General features: G+C 32.3%; 1 protein-coding gene across 1 annotated transcript; it reads left to right on the top strand.

The window, feature by feature from the left end:
- The first annotated feature begins 134 nt into the window (after positions 1-134).
- On the top strand, positions 135-27,758 carry LOC139524233 (uncharacterized). The gene is made up of 17 exons (XM_071318899.1): positions 135-160; positions 3,463-4,073; positions 5,321-5,956; positions 8,011-8,696; positions 9,709-9,868; positions 10,770-11,564; positions 12,929-13,101; positions 13,703-13,868; positions 14,767-14,849; positions 16,676-16,727; positions 17,833-17,957; positions 18,972-19,139; positions 19,482-19,691; positions 20,141-20,238; positions 21,658-21,823; positions 23,050-23,201; positions 26,911-27,758. The coding sequence occupies exons 2-17, from the start codon at positions 3,482-3,484 to the stop codon at positions 27,713-27,715; spliced, it is 5,067 nt and encodes a 1,688-aa protein (XP_071175000.1). The 5' UTR covers positions 135-160; positions 3,463-3,481; the 3' UTR covers positions 27,716-27,758.

Below are 27,758 nucleotides of genomic sequence, written 5' to 3'. Positions count from 1 at the left end.
AGTTGACTTTACATTTGATAAAAATATCAATTTATCGGTAATTAATAAATAAACATATCGCATGTTTGCATCGGAATATTTCAACACCTCATTGATATTTGTGTAATTAGTACTACCATGGGGGCCTCAATTTGTTTAGTTCTTTACACTGTACCTGCAGGTAAGTGATAGTCTTATGATATTATGTCAAATATTTAGAAAAAGAAACATTTGCTTTCGTCTCTTGCAAATTCTTTTCATGTATTTTTTGTAAGGTTTTGCCAAAAATAATTACATTATGCATATGGATTTCGGTGCGACCGACAAGTTATGAATTATTATATATTTTAATCATGAACGATAGAAACCGCACATAAACAAGTTATGAATTATTATATCTTAACCATGAACGGTTTCTAATTCTTAATCATGAACGATAGAAACCGTACATAAAAAGTCTTTAAAAGAATACAAGATAGAAAACCAGAGCGGCTTAAACAGGACAGTCGTAAATAGTCTACGGTCAACCGTTTTTTTTAATTTCTCTACTGAAAATCTATACTGAATGGTATCATTAAAATCAATGGTTCAAGAGCTCTAACTACTGATAGGATTGTAAAGAACAGTCATATGGGCTTTGTTCATTGTTGAAGGCCGTACGGTGACCTATAGTTGTTAATGTCTGTTTCATTTTGGTCTTTTGTGGATAGTTGTTTCATTGGCAATCATACCACATCTTCTTTTTTTATATGTATGTCGTTTTTATTCCTTTGTTTTGACACTTCATGCAGTGATACCAATACCAATTTTGTAATTCCCTGAGTTTGACACTTCATGCAGTGATACCAATACCAATTTTGTAATTCCCTGAGTTTGACACTTCATGCAGTGATACCAATACCAATTTTGTAATTCCCTGATTTTGACACTTGGTGCTGTGATATTGGCACTGACTTTTAAGTTTTTGGCTTTGACATTTGTAGTTAATGTAAATACCTCTTTTGTTTTTCCTGGACTTCGAATGCTATTAGTATCGTCATTTGTCATTCTCTGGTGTTGACACTCAATGCTTTGATGTTATTTCTGGTTTTGCAGTTAGCTAAGGCACTTGATGCTGGATAATTATGAATGAATTGGTTTGCATGTTGATGACTATAGAATAGAAAATTGATTTTAAGTCGACTGAGTTACATGAATAATACAAACATAAGCTCTGTACAGCTTTTTGCCGACAAAAATGAAAACAGCATTGCATAAAAAGGTATTGTGCAGTGGGTCGCCAATGTTCGCGCATAGTAAACTTGAGTTGCTCCTGGAAAAGGAGCAATCGTGTAATCAGGGTAGAAATTTGGCGTTGTCAGAATTTTAGGTATATCCTGTCCGACCGTGCAAGTCAAGGTCGATAAACAACCTCTAGTAGTAGGTCTCAATCTAATCGAGTTGATGAAAATTGACACCGTTGAAATTCTTTATCCCCGAGTTCTCTCGATCAGTCATACTTGTAATCGTATAAGGTAAAAGTTTAGAACTGCAAAGCCGGCTGTGCTGTCCCTGTCGATACACACGTGTTATAATTGTATGGGAAGCAGTTCTCGTCAAAACTATGTTTAAAACATTTTCCGAAAATTTTACATACTGAGAATTTAAAAAAAACCCACACTGAGATTAAAAAACCTCAAAACACACACTGAGAATAAGAAATTACACACTTAGATTTCATAAAGACGCACTGAGATTACGAAAAAAATGAAAAACACACACTGAGAATTGAAAATTACACACTGAGAATTGAAAATTACACACTGAGATTTCAAAAAGACACACTGGGATGAAATAAACTGAAAAACATACACTGAGAATTTGAATTTACACACTGAGAATTGAAAATTACACACTGAGATTCGTGCCCACTTTTTATGCGCACATATCTAATTAGCATACGTAATCTTAATCTATTACAAGCTTAAAACAACTAGGGGACATAACTCGTTAGTCCTTCAATCTGGTGCCAAATGTTTTATAAAATACATTAGCAATACAACATTAAAGACTAATAGAACAAGAAAAATACCCACTTACACTCATTACAAAATATAACCAGAGACATGTATTATATATGTCTTTGATATAACCAAATGGTGAACACTTTATCAACATTATAAGAATTCATTGGAACAATCTCCAAAAAAACAACAATGCAATGACATGTTCACCCAATTGTCTATTATAGCATATAAACGTAATAACAAAAATATAAAAGATTACCTTGCGAAATCAGGGTAACAGTTGAAAGACTTTTGAAAAAGGACATATGCTTAAACAGTTTTAAGCAAACAATCCCGATAAGCCGTTAGCAATAATATTAATCTGAATCATATTGACAACAAACTTGTGAATATGAGTTAGCAAAAAACGATGTTAAGTCTTGAAATTTATTATGAACGTTGGTTGAAGGAACCGCATTTCATTATAATGACAAGAGTTCTATAGACATGATAGAGACCAAGATATTATTCTGGTGAATTATTCATCTCATGAGTATTCATTAGTAATTTGCATACTAATCTCAATGTGTATTTTTAAAATGTCAGTGTGTAATTAACAATTCTCAGTGTGCGTTTTTCAATTTATTTAATCTCAGTGTGTCTTTTTAAAATCTCAGTGTGTAATTTTAATTTCTCAGTGCGTGTTTTTCATTTATTTAATCTCGGTGTGTAATTTTAAAATCTCAGTGTGTAATTTCGATTTCTCAGTGTGTTATTTTAGGGTTTTAAATCTCATTGTGTATTTTTTTCTCTCGAAAAAAATGGTTTAAACATAGTTTTGACGAGAACGGCTTGCCGTATAATTGTTTAAAACGTCACGATTGGTATACCTCGGCACCAATACTCGAAAACTAATTGCAGCCAAATTATCAATCAACAATTACTGCTTTCTTTTTTTTTTTCTTTTTTTCAGTTATACGTTATAGATTTGTTATAAATGTAATAAAAAAAACCAGAGCTGATGACTCAGTTTTATATATATTTGAATGCATTGATTTTAATAATTTCCTTAACATTATAATTACAAGAAAGTCGTTTCATATGACTGTTTAAAGGACATCTGAACACTTGTAATTACCTATTACATGTATTTGTAATTATTATTTATTATCCACATTGAAATCAATATATCTCTTCTATTTAAAAAAAACAACAAAACTGAACTTTAAATGTTGAACACATTAAGATTTCTATAAGCCTGACTATATGTGTACCAAATTGAATGTTATAATTATATGATTTTGCCAAAACAGATAAAACATACTTGAAATATTTATGAGGTATTAAATACAGTTGTTTTACATAACATGCAAATGACTCAACTGGTAAAATAGCTGTAAATAATTATTTGTATATATATTTCATTTTAAAAGTACCATATATTTACATTATGATTTTGTTTACAAACTATAAAATTATGTTCTACTTTTACATTCAGTCTTTTATTCAAACTGACAATGTCACAGTTAGACCAGGGCAGTATATTATTTTTGAGATGTCAGGAGAGAGATTCTTGTATTCCTATTTCAAATGTTTTCTCAATCTTTGAAAATTTTAATCTGGTACCATCAGAACATATTATCGACAAGGTTAGTTTCAAAGACCTTTTGCTAATTTCAAAACGTTCCGATCACGTGGTTTTGATGTTCTGTGACCATTTGAAACCAAAATTGGAAACGATTCTTCAGTGCTTGAAAAGTAGCAAAACAGTTATTGCTGGAAATTTCAAAGAGACATTGAATGAAAATACCGAAGATTTCAAACATTTTCCGGTTGTTGAAGTCGACAGTCTTGCAAGTTATGTCCATGCCAATTTCAATTATGAAGGAGCGTCACGCAGACGTGAAAGGAAACACAATTCAACAGAAAACAATGGAAACAACGAAACTAAAGAAAGCAAAGAACGAACAAGTGTTGATGTCTGTATACCTCAAAATGCAAAAGAGTTAAAAGAACCTGACGTAGTTAGTGTGAATGATGACAAAGCTATGAAGGATTGCTTGCTTTATGTTCCTGGAGAATGCTCTTTAGATTCCGACATGATAATAGGTTTGTACTGACAAAAGAGGAAACTCGACAATATATGAGTAATTGTATATTTATTCAAGGATATACTTTTAACCTTATGTTGCAACTTTACCAATGGGGATTTCTACAGTTTGGGATGCTTGTCTTAATTTTTCAATGATTTGCAAATTTCATATTTTAAAGGTCGGTGGTTCCTTCTGATCAATAATAATTGACCGCCATGAAAAAGTAAAGCATGATGAAATTGACACAATAAACTAACAAACAAATTTTATTACGCCATTACGTATACGTCACTGGTATGCATATACTCTGTCGCGAACATTGATATAAAGAATCAGCACTACTAAATATGTGATGGATTAATTGTTTAAAACTCTCGAGCTGAAACTCGCGAGTTATTAATTACAAGAGTATTAGTTTCCCTTAGTTAAACTGATTGAATTTTGATTGCGTAACGTCAAGGTTCAAATAGTTTATGGATGTTCAGGACGACCCTTCGTTATAAACAGTACTGAAACTGGTTTCCCGTAATGTAGAGCTATATTGGTAATTCTCCATTTAACAATCTGCTTGCAAAAAAAAATAATCGTGAAGGTCTTGTAAGAAAACTGTGATCTTTTGGTGGCCATCTCAATTCTGTGTTGCAAAAAAGTTACTCGAAATATATCCTTCTCGTTTTTGATCATCACTGTTCAGAATCCGTACTACTTCCCATCTCACTTGGGTCAACCATCTAATTTTCAACGACTTCCTAGAAAAGTCTTCGCATCATCACTTGTGGGAAATATATACTAATATTGTAAAAGTAGGTAAAAACTCAGGTGTAATATTGCATAATTATATACAAAAATATATTCGAAATTTTCTCTATTATGCTTTAAAAGGACAGTGGCATTCAATGCATTGAAAATTATTACGACAAAAATTAAAACCTCCTAACCAAGGCCATTGTGACTTTCATGTAAGTATAGACCTATTTAATTTCTTTATATACTTTAAAATCACGGACTACGACTTCCTGGTTATATCTGACAACTTAACAACAAATCGTAGCATTTAACAATTCAATACTTAACTATTCAAATATTCTTCACGCTTTACATGCAATGTGTAATTATATATTCTTGACCTGTTAATTCAATAGACTTATAGTTTACCTTGGGATTGATATTATTGTAAGATGTATTTTTTATTTGTTAACAAAATTGATTTGGATATGGTTATTTTTTATAGTGGAATTTTCAGTGTGAAATATTTCTTTTAAGATGAACAGTCTGACGAAGTTAGACCTACACCATGCCTAGATAGTACAATGGAAAGCTCAAGCTATATTAATACGGATTCTCACCAAGTATGTGTGATGCGATGTTTTCTGCTAGACAGATGTACATGGGCGTCTAACCTCCATTTGGCTCTCGAGCAACATGATTTGTCGACAACAGACTTCGTTGTAGAAGCAGACGTTATAAATTTAGAAGTGCCGAGAGTAGTCGAACAGTCAGATTTCATCATTCTGGTTATCTGTAAACATCTACAACAAAACATCCGAAAAATCAAGAGATACTTACAGGATGTAAGTAATAAGGTGATCATATCTGGTGATCTTCATGGACTTCAAACCAAACAAATATTCCACAATTTCAAAATGTTTAAGATAACCGATGCTGAACCTATCGCGTCTTACGTAAAAACAACTCTTTCTGATAATAGAGAAAGAAACGAAGAATTATTCTACAAACAACACTCATCTGATTATGATGACGTCAACAGTATTGGTGGAACTTATAAGAAACTAAGACATTTCAAACATTCACATTGTGGGTTCGTTCATTCGTCGACATTAGAACCAGGAGAAAATAATAGAGGGACTTTCCTTTTGGCCAAAGCTTGCTTCCCATCTGGTAAGAATTACTATATATGTAAATCGCGTTGAGGGGAATTAGATGAATCATCCAATTTTACACTCCAAAAAGGCACGATCTGTAAATATGTATTTATATCGTGATCAGGAGTTATACTTTCATTCGCTTCATATATTTGTTCCTGTTAGTTTCTTTAAGTTGATTGCCAATGTTAAATGAATTGAGCCTCCATCTTCTGAACATCTATCGAAGCTCCCATCGTGGATTTATTGCTTGTTTTTAATGTCATTGTTTTCTTTGTCCCTTTATATCATATGATTTAAAAATTTAAAAAAATTAAACAATTTAGAATATAAACTAAAAATATTATATTCATTAGTTTCTTGGATAAGCTCGTTTGTTTGTGTGTGTGTGTGTGTGTGTGTTGTTTGGTTGCAATCTCATTGATGCACAACTCTCATATTTTTTTATTCATATTGCTCTATTTCTAAAGACATACATACATACAATTTTTGAAAACAGTAAAATTATTGAATTATTCATGCACTCGGTTTTGCAAAGGAATAGATACCTCTGTGCAAATACTTTAAATTTTGGGGAGTTGTTTTTTTTTTTAATATTTTTGAAAATACAACAAATACAGAGTTTTTTGTGAACTAAAAAAATAAAAGAACGGGTAATCTAAATTTCAATTTTTTTCCTTGCGCGTTTAAATATTTTGAAAATAATTTCCAACAAATAAGAAACTTATCAAGTTATCCCGATATGTGGCAAAAATAGGTTTTCACTTAATTATGTATATTAACCTATTAACCATAGTATAAATTGTTAATATTTTGAACTCCATTTTATATGAAAACAGATACAGTGACGTTTATTTCATATGCTAAAATTCAGTTTCTATACATTTTTTTTTCTTTTAGGAAGATGAAAAATAAATCTTGCATATCGAAATTTAAGTGTAAAACACTTTTCTATGTGATTAAAGGTCGTCTTTTATTACGCAAAAATATACGGAAGTGTTTGTATCCGTATTCAATAAACTTTTGATGTAATCCGAAACTAGAAACTAATAATATCTCCAAATAACTAATTCAAAGCGAAATCGTTCATGTATGAGTTCTTTCTTATTCCTTTATTTGAATATAAAATGCATTTTTTGTTGTTACTGTGATTGTATACAGTCATCAAAGGTACCAGGATTATAATTTAGTACGCCAGACGCGCGTTTCGTCTACATAAGACTCATCAGTGTCGCTCATGTCAAAATATTTATAAAGCCAAACAAGTACGAAGTTGAAGAGCATTGAGGATCCAAAATTCCCAAAAGTTGTGCCAAATACGGCTAAGGTAATCTATTCCTGGGATAAGAAAATCCTTAGTTTTTCGAAAATTTTAAAGTTTTGTAAACAGGAAATTTATAAAAATGATCACGTATTTGATATTCGTGTCAACACCGAAGTGCTGACTACTGGGCTGGTGATACCCTCGGGGACGAAACGTCCACCAGCAGTGACATCCACCCAGGGGTGTATACAATATTATATTAAAGAACCCAATGTTTATCCAAAGACTTTTTTCTAAATGGATAATCAAGTAAAGAAACATATAACTATGATTCACACTTCAAAATAAGTACGCAAACGTCACTTTATCAATATGTTTTGTTATTAAAAACACCCATGATAAGTTTAAGGATACCGATGAGAAAATAATTAACCGTTCATAGAAGGAAAGGCACAAATATGTAGATGAATAATAATAATAATCCAAGCGTTTTCTTTGATATATTTTAATATTCAATGAGAGTTCTACTTATCAGCACAATACACATTGGTTCACAAAACAAACCCCGAAAACAAAATATTGAGCAACACGATACATATAAAAAACGAGTTACACTCTAGTATTCTGCTACTTAAGAACTGATTGAAAGATACAGATAACTGTTTTTACATTAAGACAAAAAACTTTATTAATGAAGTATTTTTGTTTGTCGTAACAAGACATACAAGCAAACTATTTTCAATAGCTGAGATACTTGTTTTGTTTTGCCAAAATATTCTTAAATAAAATGGTTTGTTCTTTATTAGTTTTGGTACGTACCGATTCACTAGACAATCTGAAAAGACGGTTTTACATTGTTGGGGAAGAAGAAAAGAAAGAGTTGATTAAACAGATACAGAATGTAACATTAAAGTCACTACGTATGAGTTCGGATTATCTTGGGTTGATAACACTACTTGGGATTGCAGATTATAACATCCAGGAAAATATCATAGTAACCTTGAACCATTTACAACTAGAAGACAATATAATGAACCGATGCTTACGAGCGAACGATCTCTTCACAGCAGCAAAGTGGTTGATAGGAATAGTGAAAGCTAATTTTGGAGACTCTCATATCATGATAAACTTGTTACCCGTTGTCCTGGAGACTATGTCTATGCTTTATTTGTCAACATTGACTATTACTATGCTTCATGAGAAAGTAAAAGGTGAAATAGAATCATTCTGCGCAGAATCAGACCAATCTTTGCGAAGCTTAGTAGCGAATCACATAGCAGGGAATAAGGATGCATTATCAGGCTTGATACATTCGCTTCTAGTACTCCTTGTTGATTTCAAACAAAGAGTTGGAATATCAACGTCATTGAAAATTGGAAATTTAAAAGATGCGTTGATGATCCAAGAAAATAGAAGTCGTATATTACGAGACTTCCAAAACACTATGTGCTTCCTCGAACAGTATACGTGCCTCGCTTTCGTTGCAAATCTGGTTAGTTGACAATTATTACTTCACTTGTATCTGTCAATATTCACAAGTGAAAATATTTCTAATTAGTATTGATTGATTGAATGGTTTCTTGATTGATTGAATGGTTTCTAGATTGATTGATTGATTGATAGATTGGTGGTTGCTTTTCACCGCATCAGCACAAAAATGCTTATATTGCGTCGAACCAGTAAGCCTGATAAACAATCAATTTTATGATAGATTGTTCATTTGTAACTAGTTATTTTAATGGTTTTAAAAGTAAAAATGACGTTGTAAATGACTCAAAGAGCTTTCTTCATCGTTAAGAGAAAACAAGTCACGTTTTCGGTTTGCTCTGATAAAGTAATTTATTTTTCAAATTTTGCGTTCGATGAACTGTTTATTCATATTATAACTACAAAATCTGTCACAATATAAAGTTTGAAATCCTATTTTACTATTTAGATAAAATCAAAATTTATAATTGATAAATCTTTTTTTAAACTCAAGCAGTTGATAGCTACCAGAGGTTAATCTAGCAAATTATGCTTGGCATTTTGTTTTATATTATTATCATTTAATTGGAAAAAAAGTTATTTCGTACCGTACCGCTGTTAGATCACTGGATAATTTAAATATCTTCTCTCCTTTATCTTGCATATTGTGCTCGAAAAGATGGAATGTGGCTATTCTAGAAACAAAATCACTCCAAACGCTTGTCAAAACCCGAAGCAAAGTAATGACACTTTCTTTGTAATAATGTAAACTTACACTATGTCAAGACTGTTCTCTTGAATCGGTTCGAGTTATAGTCTTTGATTGACTACATCAGTAGAAACAAATGCAAAACTATGGGTGCTATTTAAATAAATATCAGACGACAACACAAAGAATACATTATAGAATGAACTCAAATAATTTGCTTGACTTAAATCTTTCTTAAATGTATTTAACAAATAAAAAAAGATAAAAACTCTCCTTTTAAAGACTCGCACATTTTTATTTGTTTATACACAAGTTTTGAATATTTTAGGTGATGAAAACAATGGATATGGAAATCATAGAATTTTTCGATCAGCTAATTCGTCAATCATTGAGAAAAGCAAGACGAAAACAAAAGATGAATGATGTCTTATTTTCAGTCCTTCATCTTGTAACTAAAACAGTACTATTAAGACTAGGAAAGGATATAGGTAAGATCATATGAGTTCATTGCATATCTTTTGTCGTCCACTTTAAAACTTGATAAAAAAAAAATCCCGAAAATTCAGAAATATTTCTGGTACCCAACTCATCTCCTACTCAAACACATTTACGATACCACCGGTCAGACCTTCGTTTTGAAAATAACCAGGTAAATACACAATATGTGTTTAAGAATAGACGAAAAACATAAACTGTGTGGAGATATTAGCGGTTTTGAAGCTATACATAGAGGGGGAGCTTTAATTGTTTTGCATACTACGGAAATCTCTTAAATCTAAAATGACAAAAATACCGAACGCCGAAAAAAATTCTAATCAGAAAGTCCCTAATCAAATGGCAAAATCAAAAGCTCAAATACATCAAACGGTCGAATAAGAACTGTCATAATCCTGACTGGGTGAAGGCATTTTCTTATGTAGAAAATGGTGGGTTAAACCTGGTTTAGTAGCTAGCTAAACCTTTCACTTGTATAACAGTCGCATAAAACTCCAATATATTGACAACGATGTGTGAACAAAACAAACAGACATAATAGGTAAAAATATAAGAAAAAAAATGGGTACATCAGTCAACGTTGTGTTATAATCTTAATCACTACAAAAACAAAAAAATATGTATTATAGAAACACAAAAAGGCATATAGATAAAGCACATAGGTACATATGAAAGACAAGAATAAAAGAATTTACCAGAGCACAATAACACAATGACAGAATGTATAAGTAAAAAGCCACGTCATATATAACAAAGAAACTCAAAAAGGCATATGGACAAAGAACATTAGCAAAAATGAAAAACAAAAATACAAAAAATTACCAAAGCCCAATAACACAATGACGGGATGTATCAGTACAGAGAAACGTCCAATGGATATCTAATTTATTCCAGATGTCGACTTCCAAAGAACACCATCTCAATTGAGTTGGAAACTCGCAAAAATTTTGAATCTTTTCCTAGACAATGACAGAATTGGACTTTCTCTACGTAAAAGGTTACTGATCATGATAGAACCTTTGTTGTTAAGTAGCAGCCAACAAATTATTGTCAACATCATATATTTATTACGTAAACATGATGTAAAATCAGATGAAATTAGACAAAGGTTTGTCAAAACAATCAGCTTAAAATTACATCCAATCAATTTTAAAATAAGAATTAGTAGTGTTGAACTAGGTGAGGATTTTAAACCTGAGTGGGTGGATTATGAAGGAACATTGGCAGACTCTACCATAGTGACTATGCACATGCTTTTACCGACTCTAAACGCACTCTCGAAGGGCGACGTGGATGAGTATATACGGAAATCAAAGAAGTATGATACTGATCGTCACACCAGTGCTCTACAAGTTCTCCATTCGTTACATGAAGGTGTAACCCATCGGTGCATAATGCAATTGTTTGCCTTCCAGTGTCGGCCAATTCCGTTGTTTTATGTGACTGAAAAGTCAAAAGACCCCGATCTTTTAACTTATTTATTGAACAGTAGACATGTTGAAAATCAGTTACAGACGCATCGACTATTAGAACTAGTTGTGGACATTATAGAAGCTGTGATATGTTTACATGAACACAAAATCATTCATAGAAATTTAACCTGCTCAGCATTTAGCATACGGCATGAAGGAAGGACGGTGTTCTTACACGACTTCAGTCTTGCCACTAGTCAAACCAGCAGTATTTCAGGTAAATACCTTGGATATTTTTTTTAATTTTTTTAACGTCATTAAAGAAACATTCAAACATTTTGATCGCTGGCCAGCCATTACAAAAACAAACAACCCACAAAAACACAAAAATTACCCAAAAGTTTTTTAAATGAAGTAATGAGTACTGATAACATTTTAATTCTAGAATCATTTAAAATACCTTCATTTTCAAATACTATTTTAAAATATTCATTTCTTTCTTTATCTTAATCATTAAAAAACTTCCAGAAAGCGAAGTTCAAAACAATGAAAACTCAACTTTGACATTTTTTCACCAAAAAAAATGATATAGAACGTTAAGATCGTAATCGTGATGTTGTTCTGAGGTAATGAAATAAACTTCAAGATTAAACTAAAAACGGGCATTTAACTTTCGATCAATAATCTGTTGTTACATTTGAGACAATTGAACAACCAATACATGTAATGTTTATAATATTTATCTAGTGAGTTCAACCGGACAATTGACAGTAAAAGTCATAAAAATAAATTAAACGAGAGAAACTATTTTCAAGCATAAAAATTTGATAAAGACATTATAGAAACATGATCCATGTAGTTAAATCAACTTATATATGTAGGAATAAAAGGGGATTTTTTAGACGTCACGGTACAGATATAAACGACATACATAACAAAAAGTACCTCTTAGTTGAAAAACAGTCTTTTAAAATAAATATTTCTTTATATTCTTTCTTTACAGCGCAAGCGTCACATTATTTATTATTTTGTTGATTATAAAAAAAAAATATTTCCTTTATCTTTGATCTAAATATTTTTCTTCAAACTGGGAATCAGAATACTGTTTTTGTAGAAAATAACCACTCCCATATATTGTTACTAAAACATTTCCATTGATAAATTGTAAAATAAAAAGTAAAAACTAATTAATAACTAACATCATTATGTTATTCTCCAATATGAAATATCGTCAAAATACGATACATCTATTGGTATGGCTCCTTATTTGGAAAATTCACACGAATATGTAGCGGTCTTTAAACAGATTCGTAGAAAATTTTACACGAAAAAGTAATGAACTATGACAAAATACAGATGGTTGATACCAAAGAGATATTCAAACTCGTTAATTGAAGACAAACTGACAATATGAAATGACATGGCAATAAACCAAAAATGATCAAAAGACAACCGTCTGCAAAACACAATAAGGAAAACTAAATACTGAGCAATACCAAAAACAAGTTGTATTAAAAAAAAACTTCCGCAATCCATTATCTCTACCATTGTCATCACCAAGATACAATTAATTATGAATTAAAAACAACCTGACTTATCATGGAATTAAAAAGAATAGAAATGTATAAATTTATGTTATAGAAGTTGTAGGAATTCCAGTCCTTTGGTCTTCTCCAGAAAGTATCTTAGAAGATAGGTTTGACAAACGGACAGACGCATGGATGCTTGGTAATGTCGTGTATGAAGTATTCACTCGTGGTTGTCATCCATACACAGAAGTTTATAATACTCCAACTGATCAAATTCTGGAATACGTAAGCATAACATGATATTCAAATTTATGTAATATAATACAAATATATATTTAAAAAAAAATTAGTTTTGCTGTAAATTCAATGAAAAAGGTTAGACACATTATAAGTTTAACATTTTAGAACATTGGTTAGAAAGTAAGATTTTACGAGAAGATTCTGCTCATACATTCAGCAAAATGCAAATTCGCTTTTTAAAGTAATTTACAAAGAAGTAATATCTGTTTTGTTAGTGAATCTAATATCAAGAGGTATAAAACATTGGTAAGACATGCAGTGTAAAGCGCCGAACAAGGGAAATACATTAAAATACCATCAAATGCACTAACATTCGATACAAAATTATCCCGGCATTACATTTTCAACATATTGCGCAGGGAAACTTTCAGGCATTGTGTTGGGGTAATTGGGGTTTAAACCATATATGGTTACAAGATAATATTGATAAATGTATGTAGAAAGTGACAGAACAAAGTTGGAACGGACAAAAACATCTAGTTTTGAAGTTGATCACTAAACAAAACTATCATACGTTGCTCTGGGTATACTGTTGTATTTCAAGATAATAATGGCACAAGTAACATGTATCCTCTTTTATGTAAAGATATTGTTCAGTCATCTGAAGTTGTACAAGTGGCCATGTATCCCGAACGAAGTTCACAACGCAATACTAGGGTTAACACAAACACAACCAAGCGATAGATCGGACATTTCAGCGATAAAAACAAAAATTGGATTGTTGTTGAACGACGAAAAATTCAAGGATCAAGGTATGATTATATGCAAGCTACTTATAAGAAAATCTTATGTTGGGTTTTTCAAGTATCGGTGCCTGGTTGGAATCATGTGAAACTTCCATATCCGATATCCAATATACCTGCTTAAGTCTGTTTTTGATAAATGGCACTATCTTTTATCGGTTGAGATGGGATTCGACTGATATTCTAAATAATATTCTACCATGCGAAGTTTATCTTCAATGAGTTTTGCTATCCGTTTGATGCCTAACTTATTGATATACATACAGCTCATTATATTTATATATGTAGGTATTCAAACATCCCAAGATTTAAAAGACTTCATGCTGATCCAGATGCAGGAATTCCATTAAGTGTTATTTTCATTTATATTCCCTTACGCTTTAATATGTCGGTTTGTAGTTGTAGCAGGAAATAATTCTTCCGAACTAGCCTTTGTTCACGAGTTGTGTGCTATGAACGTATAATAACCACATGGTCCATGACATGAAACAAAACACGTGTATCTGGAATAATCTTCATGGGGTACATTCATGGTCGAAATCTAAGGAGCCTAACACGTCGCTATACGCCAAAGGTTACAATACATCTGCAAGGTTCTGAACAAATTATTAAAAGATTATTACTCATTCTAAAGGTGTCTGTATAATACAAATTGAGTGTATTTCTATGTGTTCTATTGCATATTTTACTTCTTGAACAAAAAAATTATAAATTTATTTCATTTCTATAAAGTTGATCTTGTATGTTTGTAGTCTCCTTAAGCTATCTAGCTATTCATTTTTGAGAGTTTCTTCTATAGATTTTCCGTGCTTCTGGTGAGGATATTAGCATTAATTTTAATTGAACACAAAAAGGAACTAATAACGGTAGTCGACTCTGATTATTAAGTCTAAATGTAATTCTTCAGGTTCAAAAATTAGTGTTCCACTCGACACAAAACAAAGTCAAGAATTGCCACAACTGGATATGAATCAAGGAAATCCTGAAATTGTAAGTTTTCAATAGTAAAATAATGAACTGTGAAAAACATTTTGAATTCTAATATCTATATAAAAAGAAGGCATAAATCAATAAAAGTTACAAGATATATAATTTTGGATCCTCAATGCTCTTCAACTTTGTACTTGTTTGGTTTGATAAATATTTTGATATGAGCGTCACTGATGAGTCTTATGTAGACGAAACGCGCGTTTGACGTACTAAATTATAATCCTGGTACCTTTGATAACTATATAGATAAACATTCTGCATAATTTACGAATTTTTGGTCCGTTGTGTGCTAAACTGAAAAACTTCGAACCTGAGAGTATCAAAGATCGAGTAGCGATCACCGTAAACCAACTTTAAAGCTGCAAAACAACAGAAGAAAAATCAACAGGTAAAACTTCTCTGTTGAAGGATAACAACAGAAATTTTGAAATTTTAAATTACGTTGAAGTGCCGATATTCGATACTGTTCTAGTTTAAAAAAAAACTACATGGCAACGTCTCTGTTGAAAAAAAAGTTTGCGACCGTTATAACTTATCATCGTATTTGTACGTACTGTACTATACTATATTTTCACAAATGTGATCTACCGAATTAGACTATTTACCGGATTTGTAAAAACATGGGCAACACGACGGGTGCCACATGTGGAGCAGGATCTGCTTACCCTTCCGAAGAACCTGAGATCACCTCCATTTTTTGGTGGGATTCCTGTTGCTTAGTCTTCAGTTTTCTATGTTGTGCCTTTTGTGAACTTTATTTGTTTGTTTGTCTTTTTCTATTATAGCCATGGTGTTGTCTGTTTATTTTCGATCTATTAGTTTGATGGTCCCTCTAGTATCTTTTATAAAAGTTGTTTTTGCTTGATTTTGCTCTGTCAAGAACAACGTCACGGCTTCAGGTTTTGATATAGTTTAGCGTTCAACCCTTCAGATTGACCAATTTCGACTATGATTTTTTTTATCATTTACAAAGTGTTTTCTAAATTTAATGATCGATGTATAGAAGGAAATTCTTTTATAAGATATGTCTCGTCTGAAAAAAAAATCGAAAGGTTTTTGCCCAATACAGCTATGATAATGTACTCATGGGAAAGAACATCCTTAGAATGTTGAAAAATTCAGATATATATTAGTACGTACGTTAAGGTTTCTAACGTGACGGTACCCAATTTGCACCTATTTTGACAGTTTTTTCACCTACATTTTTTTATGATAAAGACAAAAATGTCCATTCTGTGTTTATTTTGTAGCCATATCCTTCTTTATTATATTGGTACACCAATTTGATTTTAATCCATGTGAAAAATTGGTCTAAACTGACCTCCAAACCATCAATGATTCTGAAATGAGGAGTACCCAAATTGCATCTATGCTTAAATTGCATCGTCAAAAGTCTTATAACAGAGCTTTTGTTTAATTTCTTCAAATATTTTGAACAATTGGATATAAGTCCCTGCTTACTCTTTATTAAAAAAAATGATACTTGTAATATATTGTATTTGCTCATTTTAAAAAGATGACGTTTTGATGACGTCGCATGGCGACGTTTCAGTACATTTTGCTTTTTCAGTAAACACTTCATCTGTTGATAAATACTGTGAATGTTTTGTGCATGTCTAAATATTTTTAGCTATGTTGAAAGATGTGCATAGTATCAAATCATAAAAATACAAATGGTTTAGTCTCTAGGATATCTTGTAAGATTTCCGCTGCTATTTTTGCTAAATAGGTGCAATTTGGGTACTCGGTGCAATTTGGGTACCGTTACATTACAGTTAATTAATGATGCACCAAATACCTTATTTAACTGTGATCTTTTTCCCTAGGAAGTACCAAAACTGATTTATCAGCTGAAATGTATTCACGGTGGATCAAGTAGTAAGTATGGAAATCGGTGTTTAACGCCATAATAAACTATTCTGCTTTTACGCTGTAATACTAAACAACGAATTTCATTTTATAAAAAACTAACCTCATTTATAGTTTGTATACGTCATAAAGAAAAACAAATAGTATCTTCGGTTTGTGAAATGTTCGAACAACCAGTTTGTTTTTATTAATGGTAATTTTACATCAGAAACAAAAATGACCATGAAAACATGATTTATTTTTTTGTTGTAATTGGCTTTGAATCAGCTTTCATTTAATGCGAGTACTCTTTCATTAGTCCTTTGTATCTATTGTTGTTATATTAATTCTTTTTATGTCTAGTGTCGATTTTTTATAATAAGCCAATAACTTCAGAGAGGACAAAGATATCAAAAGAGGGACGAAAGATACCAAAGGGACAGTCAAACTCATAAATCAAAAACAAACTGACAACGCCATGGCTTAAAAAATGAAAAAGACAAACAGAAAAACAATAGTAAACATGACACAGCATAGAAAACTAAAGAATAAACAACACGAACCCCACCAAAAACTAGGGGTGATCTCATGTGCTCCGGAAGGATAAGCAGATCCTGCTCCACATGTGGTACCCGTCGTGTTGCTTATGTGATTACAATTCCGGTAAATAGTCTAATTCGGTAGGTCACATTCATGAACGGGAAGGGGATTGTAGTTACGACGTAAGGAACATATCCGATATCATTTGTGAAACGGTTATTCCATAACGGTCAACCAACTCGTGATGGCGTCCGATCAAAGTGTCATTCAAACTCTTAAGGAAAAAATAAACTGACAACGCCATGAAAAAAAGAAAATAAAACAAACAGACAAACAACAGTTTACATCAAACAATATCTAAAACTAAAGACTGATTAACATGGAACCCAGGTTATAACATTTGGGGATGTGGAATATATGGGTTGAGAGAAGGTGGATTTCGTCTGCAAACTGTAAACAAATGGGAGATTTGAGAAAAAAGCATCCAGGTGTCATCTCTCTCGATTGTTTCTCTCTCTTATTGCTTTTTTGTGACAACTTTTAGGTTTGTCCTTTTATGTATTTACTAGTTTTATAGTTCATTTCTTTATATTAGATGCAACGAAAATATCAGGACATACGTATGTGAATACCCGACTTAGTCAGAGATTGCATAGTAACAGCCTAGCTATCAGTCCCCTTGATTTAACAGCACAAGATAAACCTAGAATCCTCAAAAGGGTAACTTTTGTACATGTTATGTCTGATATTTTTTCTAACAATTCTTACAATAAATGACAGTAAGTGACAGTGCTAACAGTTTTAATATTGAATTGTACCTTAAGTGATCGTTTTAAAACAGTTATACAAGTTATTGGTTCAAACGGATATTCATTTCAAACACTGAGGGAGTAAACCACTTGAACATAAGCCATTTTTTTTGCCTTTTATAGCTTACCACGTGGTACGAGTTCTGCTCATTGATAAAAGCCTATATCTACTTACATTTGTACCTTGACCATTGTGACCTGAATGGAGAGTTGTCTCATTAGCAATCATACTAGATTTTCTTATTTGTATAAAAATCTGATCATCAAAATGAGAATGTTCCTTCATTTTTTCAAAAATATGTTTCAGTCATTATACTAGCACCTTTTTCAGAGTATTATTTAGTTTAAATTTTCCAAGTATGAAACCTTCTTTTTAATTATCCTCATTTACTTTTGACAGCCAAAAGTTAAAACTGATAATGATAATAATGTATTTACTTAATTGTTCCTTATAGAAACATGCACCAACATATTTTAGAAATTTGGTTACCCTATTGTCATTGTTTACTAAGAAGAAATGAAAGAACTTAGTCTAGTTAATATTTTTGTTAATCGACCTTTTGTATGTGAAAATAGAAGAGAGCGAACTATATTTCCCTATGTTGTACATAATCTTTCTATATGTTTTTCTATTCAATAAATAATCTTGATAAAGCAAAGAAAAAAGACACAAATTAAAAAGGGGGTGAAATTGGACAGTGGCAGATTTATCTTTCATATTTAAGAACCGAGAAAATATAAATAAAATAAGATTTATAGAAATTTCTTTGTAATCTAAACTTTAACCTAAATGAATATATATATATATTTAAAAAAACCGACTGAAAACAAATCAATTTGCCGTGACAAATCATCAAATTTGCAATATTCCGAAATAAAAAAACAATTATAATTCTATCTAAATAACTGACAATATTCTTTCTAGTTTGGATTTCTAGACATACGAGAACCAGTAACATTGAAATTTCTTCGGATTTTACCTAATATTGACGAAGAAACTTATAAAGAAGTAATGTGTTTATATGATTCCCCGGAAAGGCATTTATCACAAACAGGCCAAAGAATGCAGGAACAAAATTTTCCATTTTATTTGGTAGGTTATTCAATTATATTGTACGGTGTTGGTCTTATATTATGAATAACTAATCATAACGAAAAATAGTCAATCTTTTAAGTATGTATCAAAACTTGAATAAAAAAAAAATGAACATCAAAAGTTTTTAATCGTTGGTCAACAATTCTATAAGTATTATAAGATGTATTTATATTTCAAAGGTAAAAGCGAAAATGAAATGACATATGTTTAATATTACAAGTAGATAAGTTTTGAGAAAAGTACATGTATTACTAGCAGCATGTCAAAAACAGCACGATTTTTACTGAGGATTCATCAGCATGTCGTTTGAAGAATAATATTTCCTCATAAATCTTGCAGAAATACAGGACAATCAGAGGAAATAACCTATTGGAATTTGCGTTTACACATCCTTTTAAACATCGCCATGGAAATCCAGCATCAACCCAAGACGATTTCATTCACATAGTTGTCAAAATTGCGCATTTTATTTCCGAAATGCATCGCCGACATTTCATTTTAGGAGATCTTTGTGCTGAACATTTATATGTTTCTGACGACACAAAACAGGTAACTAAATTTTGGTATTTTACGTATTTTACGATGTAGATATTAGCGTGTTTTTTTATAGATTGAATAAAACCCCTCTTGTTTTACACTTAACACTATTGTTTAAATATTCTAATGTCAAAATATAACAATTTTAAGAGACATTTAAGTAAAAACCAAACCATCATTACACTTGTTACCTCTTTGATTTTTCTAGCGCATATATTGATGTTATAAAGAAAAGAAATACACTTTAGAATGTCAATCAGCGTTTTTCATGGTTTGACTGGATATGGAACGCGTAAACTTTAAAATCATCATTCAAGGGTGCATTAAAACTTCAATACTAGAACAGTTTTATGACCAAAAAAAAAGGAACAAAATAAAAAAGCCTAGATAATACATTCTTGATCTTCTCAAAAAGTTTTATTATAAAAAATGAGTATGAGAGTTTCTTCTAATCTTCAAAGGTATTTTTGCCAAGAATTGGAAGAGTGTTATACTTTGAAGAATCTGATGGAATTGAGGATTGTTTACTTGGATCTATGTATCAAGACAGGAGAAGATGGTGAGTTATGCACTTGCTTTATAATTTCTAAATAACTACGTACATTCATGAACAAAAATTACTGTAATTCACTTCAAGTAAAAAATTTCAGAACGACACAAATATGGGTGAATACGGTTGTTTTTCCGTTCTGTATTCGAAAATATATCGTTCTTACCTAATTAGTATTATTTTTTTTCAAAAGAGATAATAAATTATTTAATAACAGGTTTATAAAGATAACAAAAATACATTTAAAAGCATAAATTTAAAAAAAAAGGTTTGAAAGTTGACAGTGTTAATGAATAAGATAATTTCTCAAAAATATGTGTTTTTATGTTATCAACTATCATGATATTTAGAATAGTATTTTATCGAGTTCAAATATTACAAATCGATTAAAAAATACACAATTAATGCCCTCAAAAAGAATCCAAGTTGAGTGATACCTGGTTAGCCAACAGCGCCTCCTGCTATACACGCATCATCCGCCATGTAAATTATCACCTGGCCAAAGGAGTAGGTTCAGTAAGACCCCTTTTTGGCCTCAAAATATAACAGTTTTAGAAAATTGTGAAAATAGAATCGTTTAGATATTTATTGCAAGGTAGAATGCTTCTGCTACATAAATATGTGCTGTTTTTGACAAAACAATGCACATATATCGGGTACTAGCATCATTAAGTCATGCTAAATTACTGAAATCTTCACAATTGTAGCAATTTAGTTAAATTTTAGACGGTTTCCGTCTGAAATGAAAGTGGCCGCATTCGTGTTCATTCATAATATTGAAATGTAAGTTGTATTTGATGATAATACATAATATATATAAAGGTTGAGGATGAACACGGATGCGGCCACTTTCATTTGTGACAAAAACCATCTGAAAAGTGACGATTTTTGGCATATTTGATAGATTTTTTATATTTAAGCTTGAATCGGGGCGTTTTAAATGACTTATTAAGTTAAAATCTTCCCCATTAACTAATTGAATCAATTGAAATAGACACTTAAGTGTTTAGAAAGTTTCTACAATCTTTCGTTAGATGAACTTGAAAATTGAGGCCGAAATTGGCCCTTACCGGACCTACTCCTACAGTTGGAGAATAGGAAACATTTGGTAAAATGAAAGATCAGAAGACTATTCTGGTGTCTAAAGAACTAGGACCGCAGAAACATGGCCCTAGTGTCATTAGAACAAGACACGTCGTTCGTAACGTAACAAGTGATATACATGTATGTTAATTTCCTTCATACGATGGGGTTATTGTTATGTTATAATACTTAAAAAAATACAATTTGACAATTGAAAAGTTGAAATCCTCACGTTTGTAACATACTTTTATCTCAATGTTGCTGCCATTAATAAGCTGAGCTATGTAGAATAATTTATCTGTTGTATTATGCAAACTATCACGTGATGAACTTTATCATGAATAGGAATCCAATTGAAGTTCTTCAGCATGGACAATATTCATACGAAAGTGATGTCTATCGTTTTGCAATGACTGTATATGAGTTCTACACTGCATTAAATATACATAGCCAGGACCCAATGGCTGATCAACTCAACTGTGCTCCATTTGCTTACGTTGAAAGTGATGTGGTTAGTTTTACTAAAAATTCATTTATGTAGATTTATATTTCTGTCAGTAAAAGATAAATCAAAAATATTACAGATACATTCATTGAGCCTGGTATCAATGATGATTTCAGTTATATTGAATAATATACTCCAAAGCTAAGACTGAGGTACAATAAAAAAAACAGTCTTGGAGAAGTGCAAAAAACAGTTAATGATAAATAATTTAATTACTGAAATATATAAATCATAGACAGGTCAATTCCCCTCACAAACTGGACTGAGTATGTATTCTGTCAGTTACTATACTATCTTTCTCCGTATATCCATTCCATATAAAAAGAAAGGATGCGGTATATACCAAAGGGACATTAAAACTCATAAGTTAAAAATAAACTGACAACGCCACGCCAAAAAACGAAAAAGACCAAAGTTCGTATTGAGTCCGATCTGAGAAAATATTAACGATGATATATCTTAAAATGTATAGAAGGTTATTATCCTATTAGCTGTCCTCTATCTTGTGATTTCGACTATATGTTTTCTTAAATCTAAAATATTGGTGTTGGTGTTTTCAAAGTGGTACCTGTCAAAATAATTGTTGACAGAATATTTAAAATTTTAAAAGCGAATAAAATACGAAATGTTTTCAACACAAAAAAAACGCTGTGGGCTTGATAATTTCCAGAAAAATAAGAGATACATGTTTTTGTATGTCGTAAAAAATAGAAATTAAGAAGCATAGTCAAGTCATCTATGGCGGTTTTTTTTAATACATTACATCTACATTTTGACTTGAAAGATTATTTTTTTTATTTTGAACTAAACAGATTTATTGTGTCTGTTTGTTTTGTTTACGTATCGTTGTCAATATAATGGTTTTGGAGGCAACCGTCATACAAGCGAGAGGTTAAGCTAGCTTTAAAACCAGGTTCAATCCACCATTTTCTACATAAGAAAATGCCTGTTCCAAGTTAGGAATGTGACAGTTGTTATCAATTCGTTTGATGTGTTTGATCTTTTGATTGTACCATTTGATTATAGACTTTCCTTTTTGAACATTCCTCTGAGTTCAGTATTTTGTGATTTTACTGTTTAGATGATATACTTCGTAATAGAATAAATATCAAAGTAAGAATCATAACATAAAACAAAAATATTTTTTCTTAGTTAAAACATTATTTTTATTCATATTTTAAGTAAGAACAGTATGTGTTTCTATATTTTCAATTTGCCAATTATTATTCCAGCTTCTAGATGTTTTATATAATGGAGCAGTACCACCAAGACCGAAATTATGCCCTGATTGGTTGTATGGAATATTACTTAAGTGTTGGGATCGGGATAGGACACAGAGACCATCTGCCCTGTGGCTTAAAAATATTATTTCACGCCAAATGGGGTAAGTAAATGATTATTCAAAATATTTTGTGGTATGAGGTTGGTGTACTCCAAATCTTCGTATATTCATAACTTGATTACAATTTTGTTTCTGATAATATAAAACTCTGATAAAAAGACGCCGTGAATAAATACATGGTAAACAAGGAAAATATATGGCCAAGTTCGGATGGATATCTAGAGTAGATGGAATTGATATGGTCATATATAACACCTGTTATGATTGGATATAGCTTTCCCGCCATTAACACTCGAGGAACTCTTGGTTGTGGCAGGGTTCCTAGAGATCGACTCGATATCCCGGATGTTATGACGTCAATCCAATCAAATTTGAATGTAAACATATTCAGAGTAGGGGCCTTGTACTTCCGGTTATCTAGAGACCTTACTCTTCAAAATTATTTACCGTTCATATGGAACTCTAGTCAGAACTCTAGTTCCATCCGAACTTAGCCCATATGAAAACTTAACTATATTATTAAATTTGGCTCAATGTTTTAGTTAGAATATTCATTTTCAACTTTTAACTTATCACCTACTTACGCATTATTACTTAAATGCCAAGTAAACTGCGCTTACAAGGATTCGTGATATATAATACGATATTTCAGACTGTTTACAGTAAATATAATTACACCTTATTCAAGAATTCTGGGTTTTGATTGGCTGGTGGCCAGTATATTTTTCACCAATTTACTTTTATCAAATGAATATCGTTCATTTTTCAACAGCGCTGGGGTATATGCGAAATGCCCGCGTCACACTGTCCCGATTTTTATATACGATGGACACCCGAATGCGAACATTGTAAGTTCGTACGAAGTCGTCCCCGATCTCGTTAAAATACCAAAAAGTGACCGAAGCAAGTACGATGAATAACGAAGTCTATACGATGGTGCCGAAATTATATACGATAGCAAAAGATGGACATACGAAGGTTAACCGAAGACGGGTATTTAAGCTTCATATCTCAGCCGAAGCCTACACGATGGATCACGAAGGCTACACGATGGATTACGAAGGCTACACGATGGATTACAATGATGGCGCGATGGCCATACGATGTCTAAAAGACGTCGTGTACAGCTTACGATGCATTTTAATTATATACCGATGGCATCACGCGTTTTAAATTGTTTGATCAATATTGAATATATATTATATTGTACATTTCATTTCTCGTTTAATCATAAGACGGAAGACCGTGGGCTTGAAGGGTAAAACTTGACTCTGAGTCTCTGCATATAATGCCACCAAAATCTGGTAAAATACATGTATGTACATAATACAAGTATACAAACGATCTAAAAATGCGTTCTACCTGTTTTGAACTTTTTATGATACGAACAGAATTTCGACAACATATCGTTTCTGTACAAGTCTGCCATGCATGTCGGGAAATCGATCTTTTTGTCTAATTCTTATAAAACTTAGTTTATTATCCCCTCGCCTACTACATGTAAGTTGCGTGTAGATAAAATTGTTATGGACACTCTAGAACCAAAATGCTCAAAACTTGGTATGGTGTTACTCGTTTAGAATATCTTAAGCGCTATTGACTTTAAAGTTCAAAGGTCAAGGTCACAGTGGTAGTTGTAATACAAGGCAATATAACCCTTGTGAACACTCTAAAACCAATATGCTTCAAAAGATTTTAACCACATTTGGTAGATTGTTCCTCATTGTAATGATCTGACATTCTTTACGTTCAAGGCCAAAGGTCAAGGTCATGCAGATGGACTTGTTTTTTCTTCTTAAAATAGCATAATACACAGGAAATTGGTTGCTCATTTTTTTACCTGCTGGTTCTAAAGACAATATTAAAGGTATTTCCAGTTACTGAATGTTTTGGTTGATTTCTAAAAAAAAATAGTTTATGTATCGCATATGCATATTCAATTTACCATTTTCTGCATGTGTCATATACAAATATAGTGTCCATATTTGTCCCCAATATGTTACATACGAGCGGATGCCACGCTCGGCATTGCCTTGTTTGAACTGCAAAAAGTGTGCACTAGTCTGAATAATCACCCATAATTATGTCCATGTTTACTGATCTATCTTAAAGGTAAGGTAATGGGTTCGTTGATCCCTTTTATTCAAAAAGAGCTCTTTCCAGGAGAATATCATAATAATATAGACAAAAGGAAGGATGTGGGGAAAGCAACAAATGCGGCAAAATATGACATATAAAAAACATAATGGTTATGGAGTAAACATTCGTGTGACAACAACTCAGACGATACATAAAAAATCAGAATAATGAAGAAAAAGTTGGTTTCCCTATATACGTGTACCTGCAGTGTTGGTGTACGAGGCGCGTTTAAGATTTTCATTATGTTACTTGATATGAAAAATTGACAAAAAATAATATTTTACTTCTAAAAGTAAATCCTGAGCCTGTAATAGCTGCTCTTCTTGTTCCATTTGAATTAATAGAAACAACGCTGTCGCCTTTCTTGTTCTCATAGAATCATATGATATGAGCTGCATGTTTTGTTAACGTCTTTCTTAACTGTCGTATTAGACTGACCAGTGCATATCGCGCATGGTACTTTAAATGTATTTTAGCGCGAAAATTAACTTACATTTACATTTAGCTGGATTTATTGCCGTCGTAGTTCCATCTTGTCGCCTTCGTACTTTTATTCGATGGCAACACGACGGGATTACGAGGTCTTCACGAAGTCGTGTTGCCATCGTAAGACCTTCGGGTAGCTTCGTGATTCATTCGTGTAGACATCGTAATGTCAAAACTGCCCGATGGAAACGATGGAAACACGAATGCAATACGATGTTCAAAGATGCATTCCCGGTGACATTACGATGGTGAGGAAGGTGATACGAACTCAATACGAACCCTCAACATCGGACGCACCTTCGGGGATTTTTTAACATGTTAAAAAATTTAGAACCCTTCCCGAAGTTGTCCCCAAAGGCTAGAAAAAGTGGCCGATGGTTCTACGATGGTTAAAGATGGCACTACGAATAGCCCGATCTGGATACGATCAGTCCCGATTTTGAAAATTTCCATAATCGTGTTGCCATCGGCGTAAAAATCGGGACAGTAAGACGCGGGCAAAAAGGATATGCATTTTTTACCCTCTCTTCTATGGTATTAATCAAAAAATACTCTGTTCAACTGGACGCTTGTAATGACACGATTATCAATGCGTTTTGCACGTTAACATTCGGTGTAATTAAACAGATATAGGTTGTTGTTGAGGGGTATTTACTAAAAATACCAGTCTTGAGAATGAATTTCCCTCGCCTTACGGCTCGCGAAATTTAACATTCTCTCGACTGGTATTTTTCGCAATTACCCCTCCTTAACATGATATATCTGTTCAAAAGTTAGTTATACATGTTGCTGTTAGAAAAGATAAGTTGATATCTCCAAGTGGATCTCATTGGGGTCTCAGCGTGAGACGGGATTACCGATTTTTGTAAGCACAACACGTGAAAGTCAAATTATTGTGCCGTGAAAACGGGAAATGAATTCTAGCGGGACACGGGAAATTAAAAAAAAAGAGAATTGATTACGTTCATAGCGTAAGCGGGATACAGGAATATGACTAAACAGTAAGCGGGATCCGGGATAAGAACCCCCAATGAAACTCCCTCAAACAATCAAGTTTCTAGCTTAACTACAATTTCTATCGATTTTAAAAGATGTATTTATCAAAGTAGTTTATTTTATTTTGTAGGGATCCTCTCTTAGATATAGACCATACACTTTTCGATAAACAACTAGATACTGAAGTCGCTGATTATGACACTCCAAGACCTGAAATACCTCTTCGTTCCAAAAAGACAGATCAACCAATAAATGAACACTCATTTCAACCTGCTGTATCTGATCAATCAGCTACTGCTAACAGGCATGACGAGTCATCAGGATTTACCTTATCAAGAGGTCCAACCGTTTATACACGCAGTGGAAGAAGATCGTCGAGTTATCGTCGCCAAAGCGACTCGTCGACTATTGGAAAAACAGAATTTTCATTGCCTCAAAGATTTCCCAGTTTGGAAAATCTAACAAGAGATTTCAAGGGATCCTTTAGTCATACTTCACAGAATCAATTAATGCACAATCTCCATAGTAATACAGCACCTCGATCTCAACCTACTTTTGTGGAACTAGAAAGACAATCGTTAGGCAGTCATCATGTTAAAAGCCAACCAGTTCTTTCCCCTGTGTTACCTTTTCAAGGATCTGTACGTTTACAAAGACAGGTCGGTTCTTTAATAAATCACAATCCAACATCTAAAACTAGTAGTGCACCAAACTTACCACAACACCAATCGACAATATGGAGGAGAAAAGAAGACGTAGAAAATAGACAATTCAAACCACCACATCCATACACTGACAAGAGATTTCAAACATATATTGACGAATTGAATGACAAATTTTCGTCAGTCTCAACGACAGGAAATGAACATGTGTTAAACGAGAGTATAGAGAGAAGCGAATCAAATTTGTATCTTCAAGCAGTTCAATATGTATGACATATGTTTTCATAATCCATAAAAAGAAAATCCGTAATCAAAA

The sequence above is a fragment of the Mytilus edulis genome, chromosome 5 (genome assembly GCF_963676685.1).
Source record: "Mytilus edulis chromosome 5, xbMytEdul2.2, whole genome shotgun sequence".
Lineage (NCBI taxonomy): Eukaryota > Metazoa > Mollusca > Bivalvia > Mytilida > Mytilidae > Mytilus > Mytilus edulis.
This window is presented reverse-complemented; position numbering and strand designations above follow the sequence as displayed.

Bases quoted from the DNA above. Each gene is read 5' to 3' on its own strand.
- LOC139524233 (XM_071318899.1), top strand. From the start codon at position 3,482: ATGTCACAGTTAGACCAGGGCAGTATATTATTTTTGAGATGTCAGGAG. The intron at 14,850-16,675 runs GTAAGTTTTCAA...CTTTTTCCCTAG, and splicing joins ATCAAGGAAATCCTGAAATT to GAAGTACCAAAACTGATTTA. The intron at 21,824-23,049 runs GTTAGTTTTACT...TTATTATTCCAG, and splicing joins CTTACGTTGAAAGTGATGTG to CTTCTAGATGTTTTATATAA.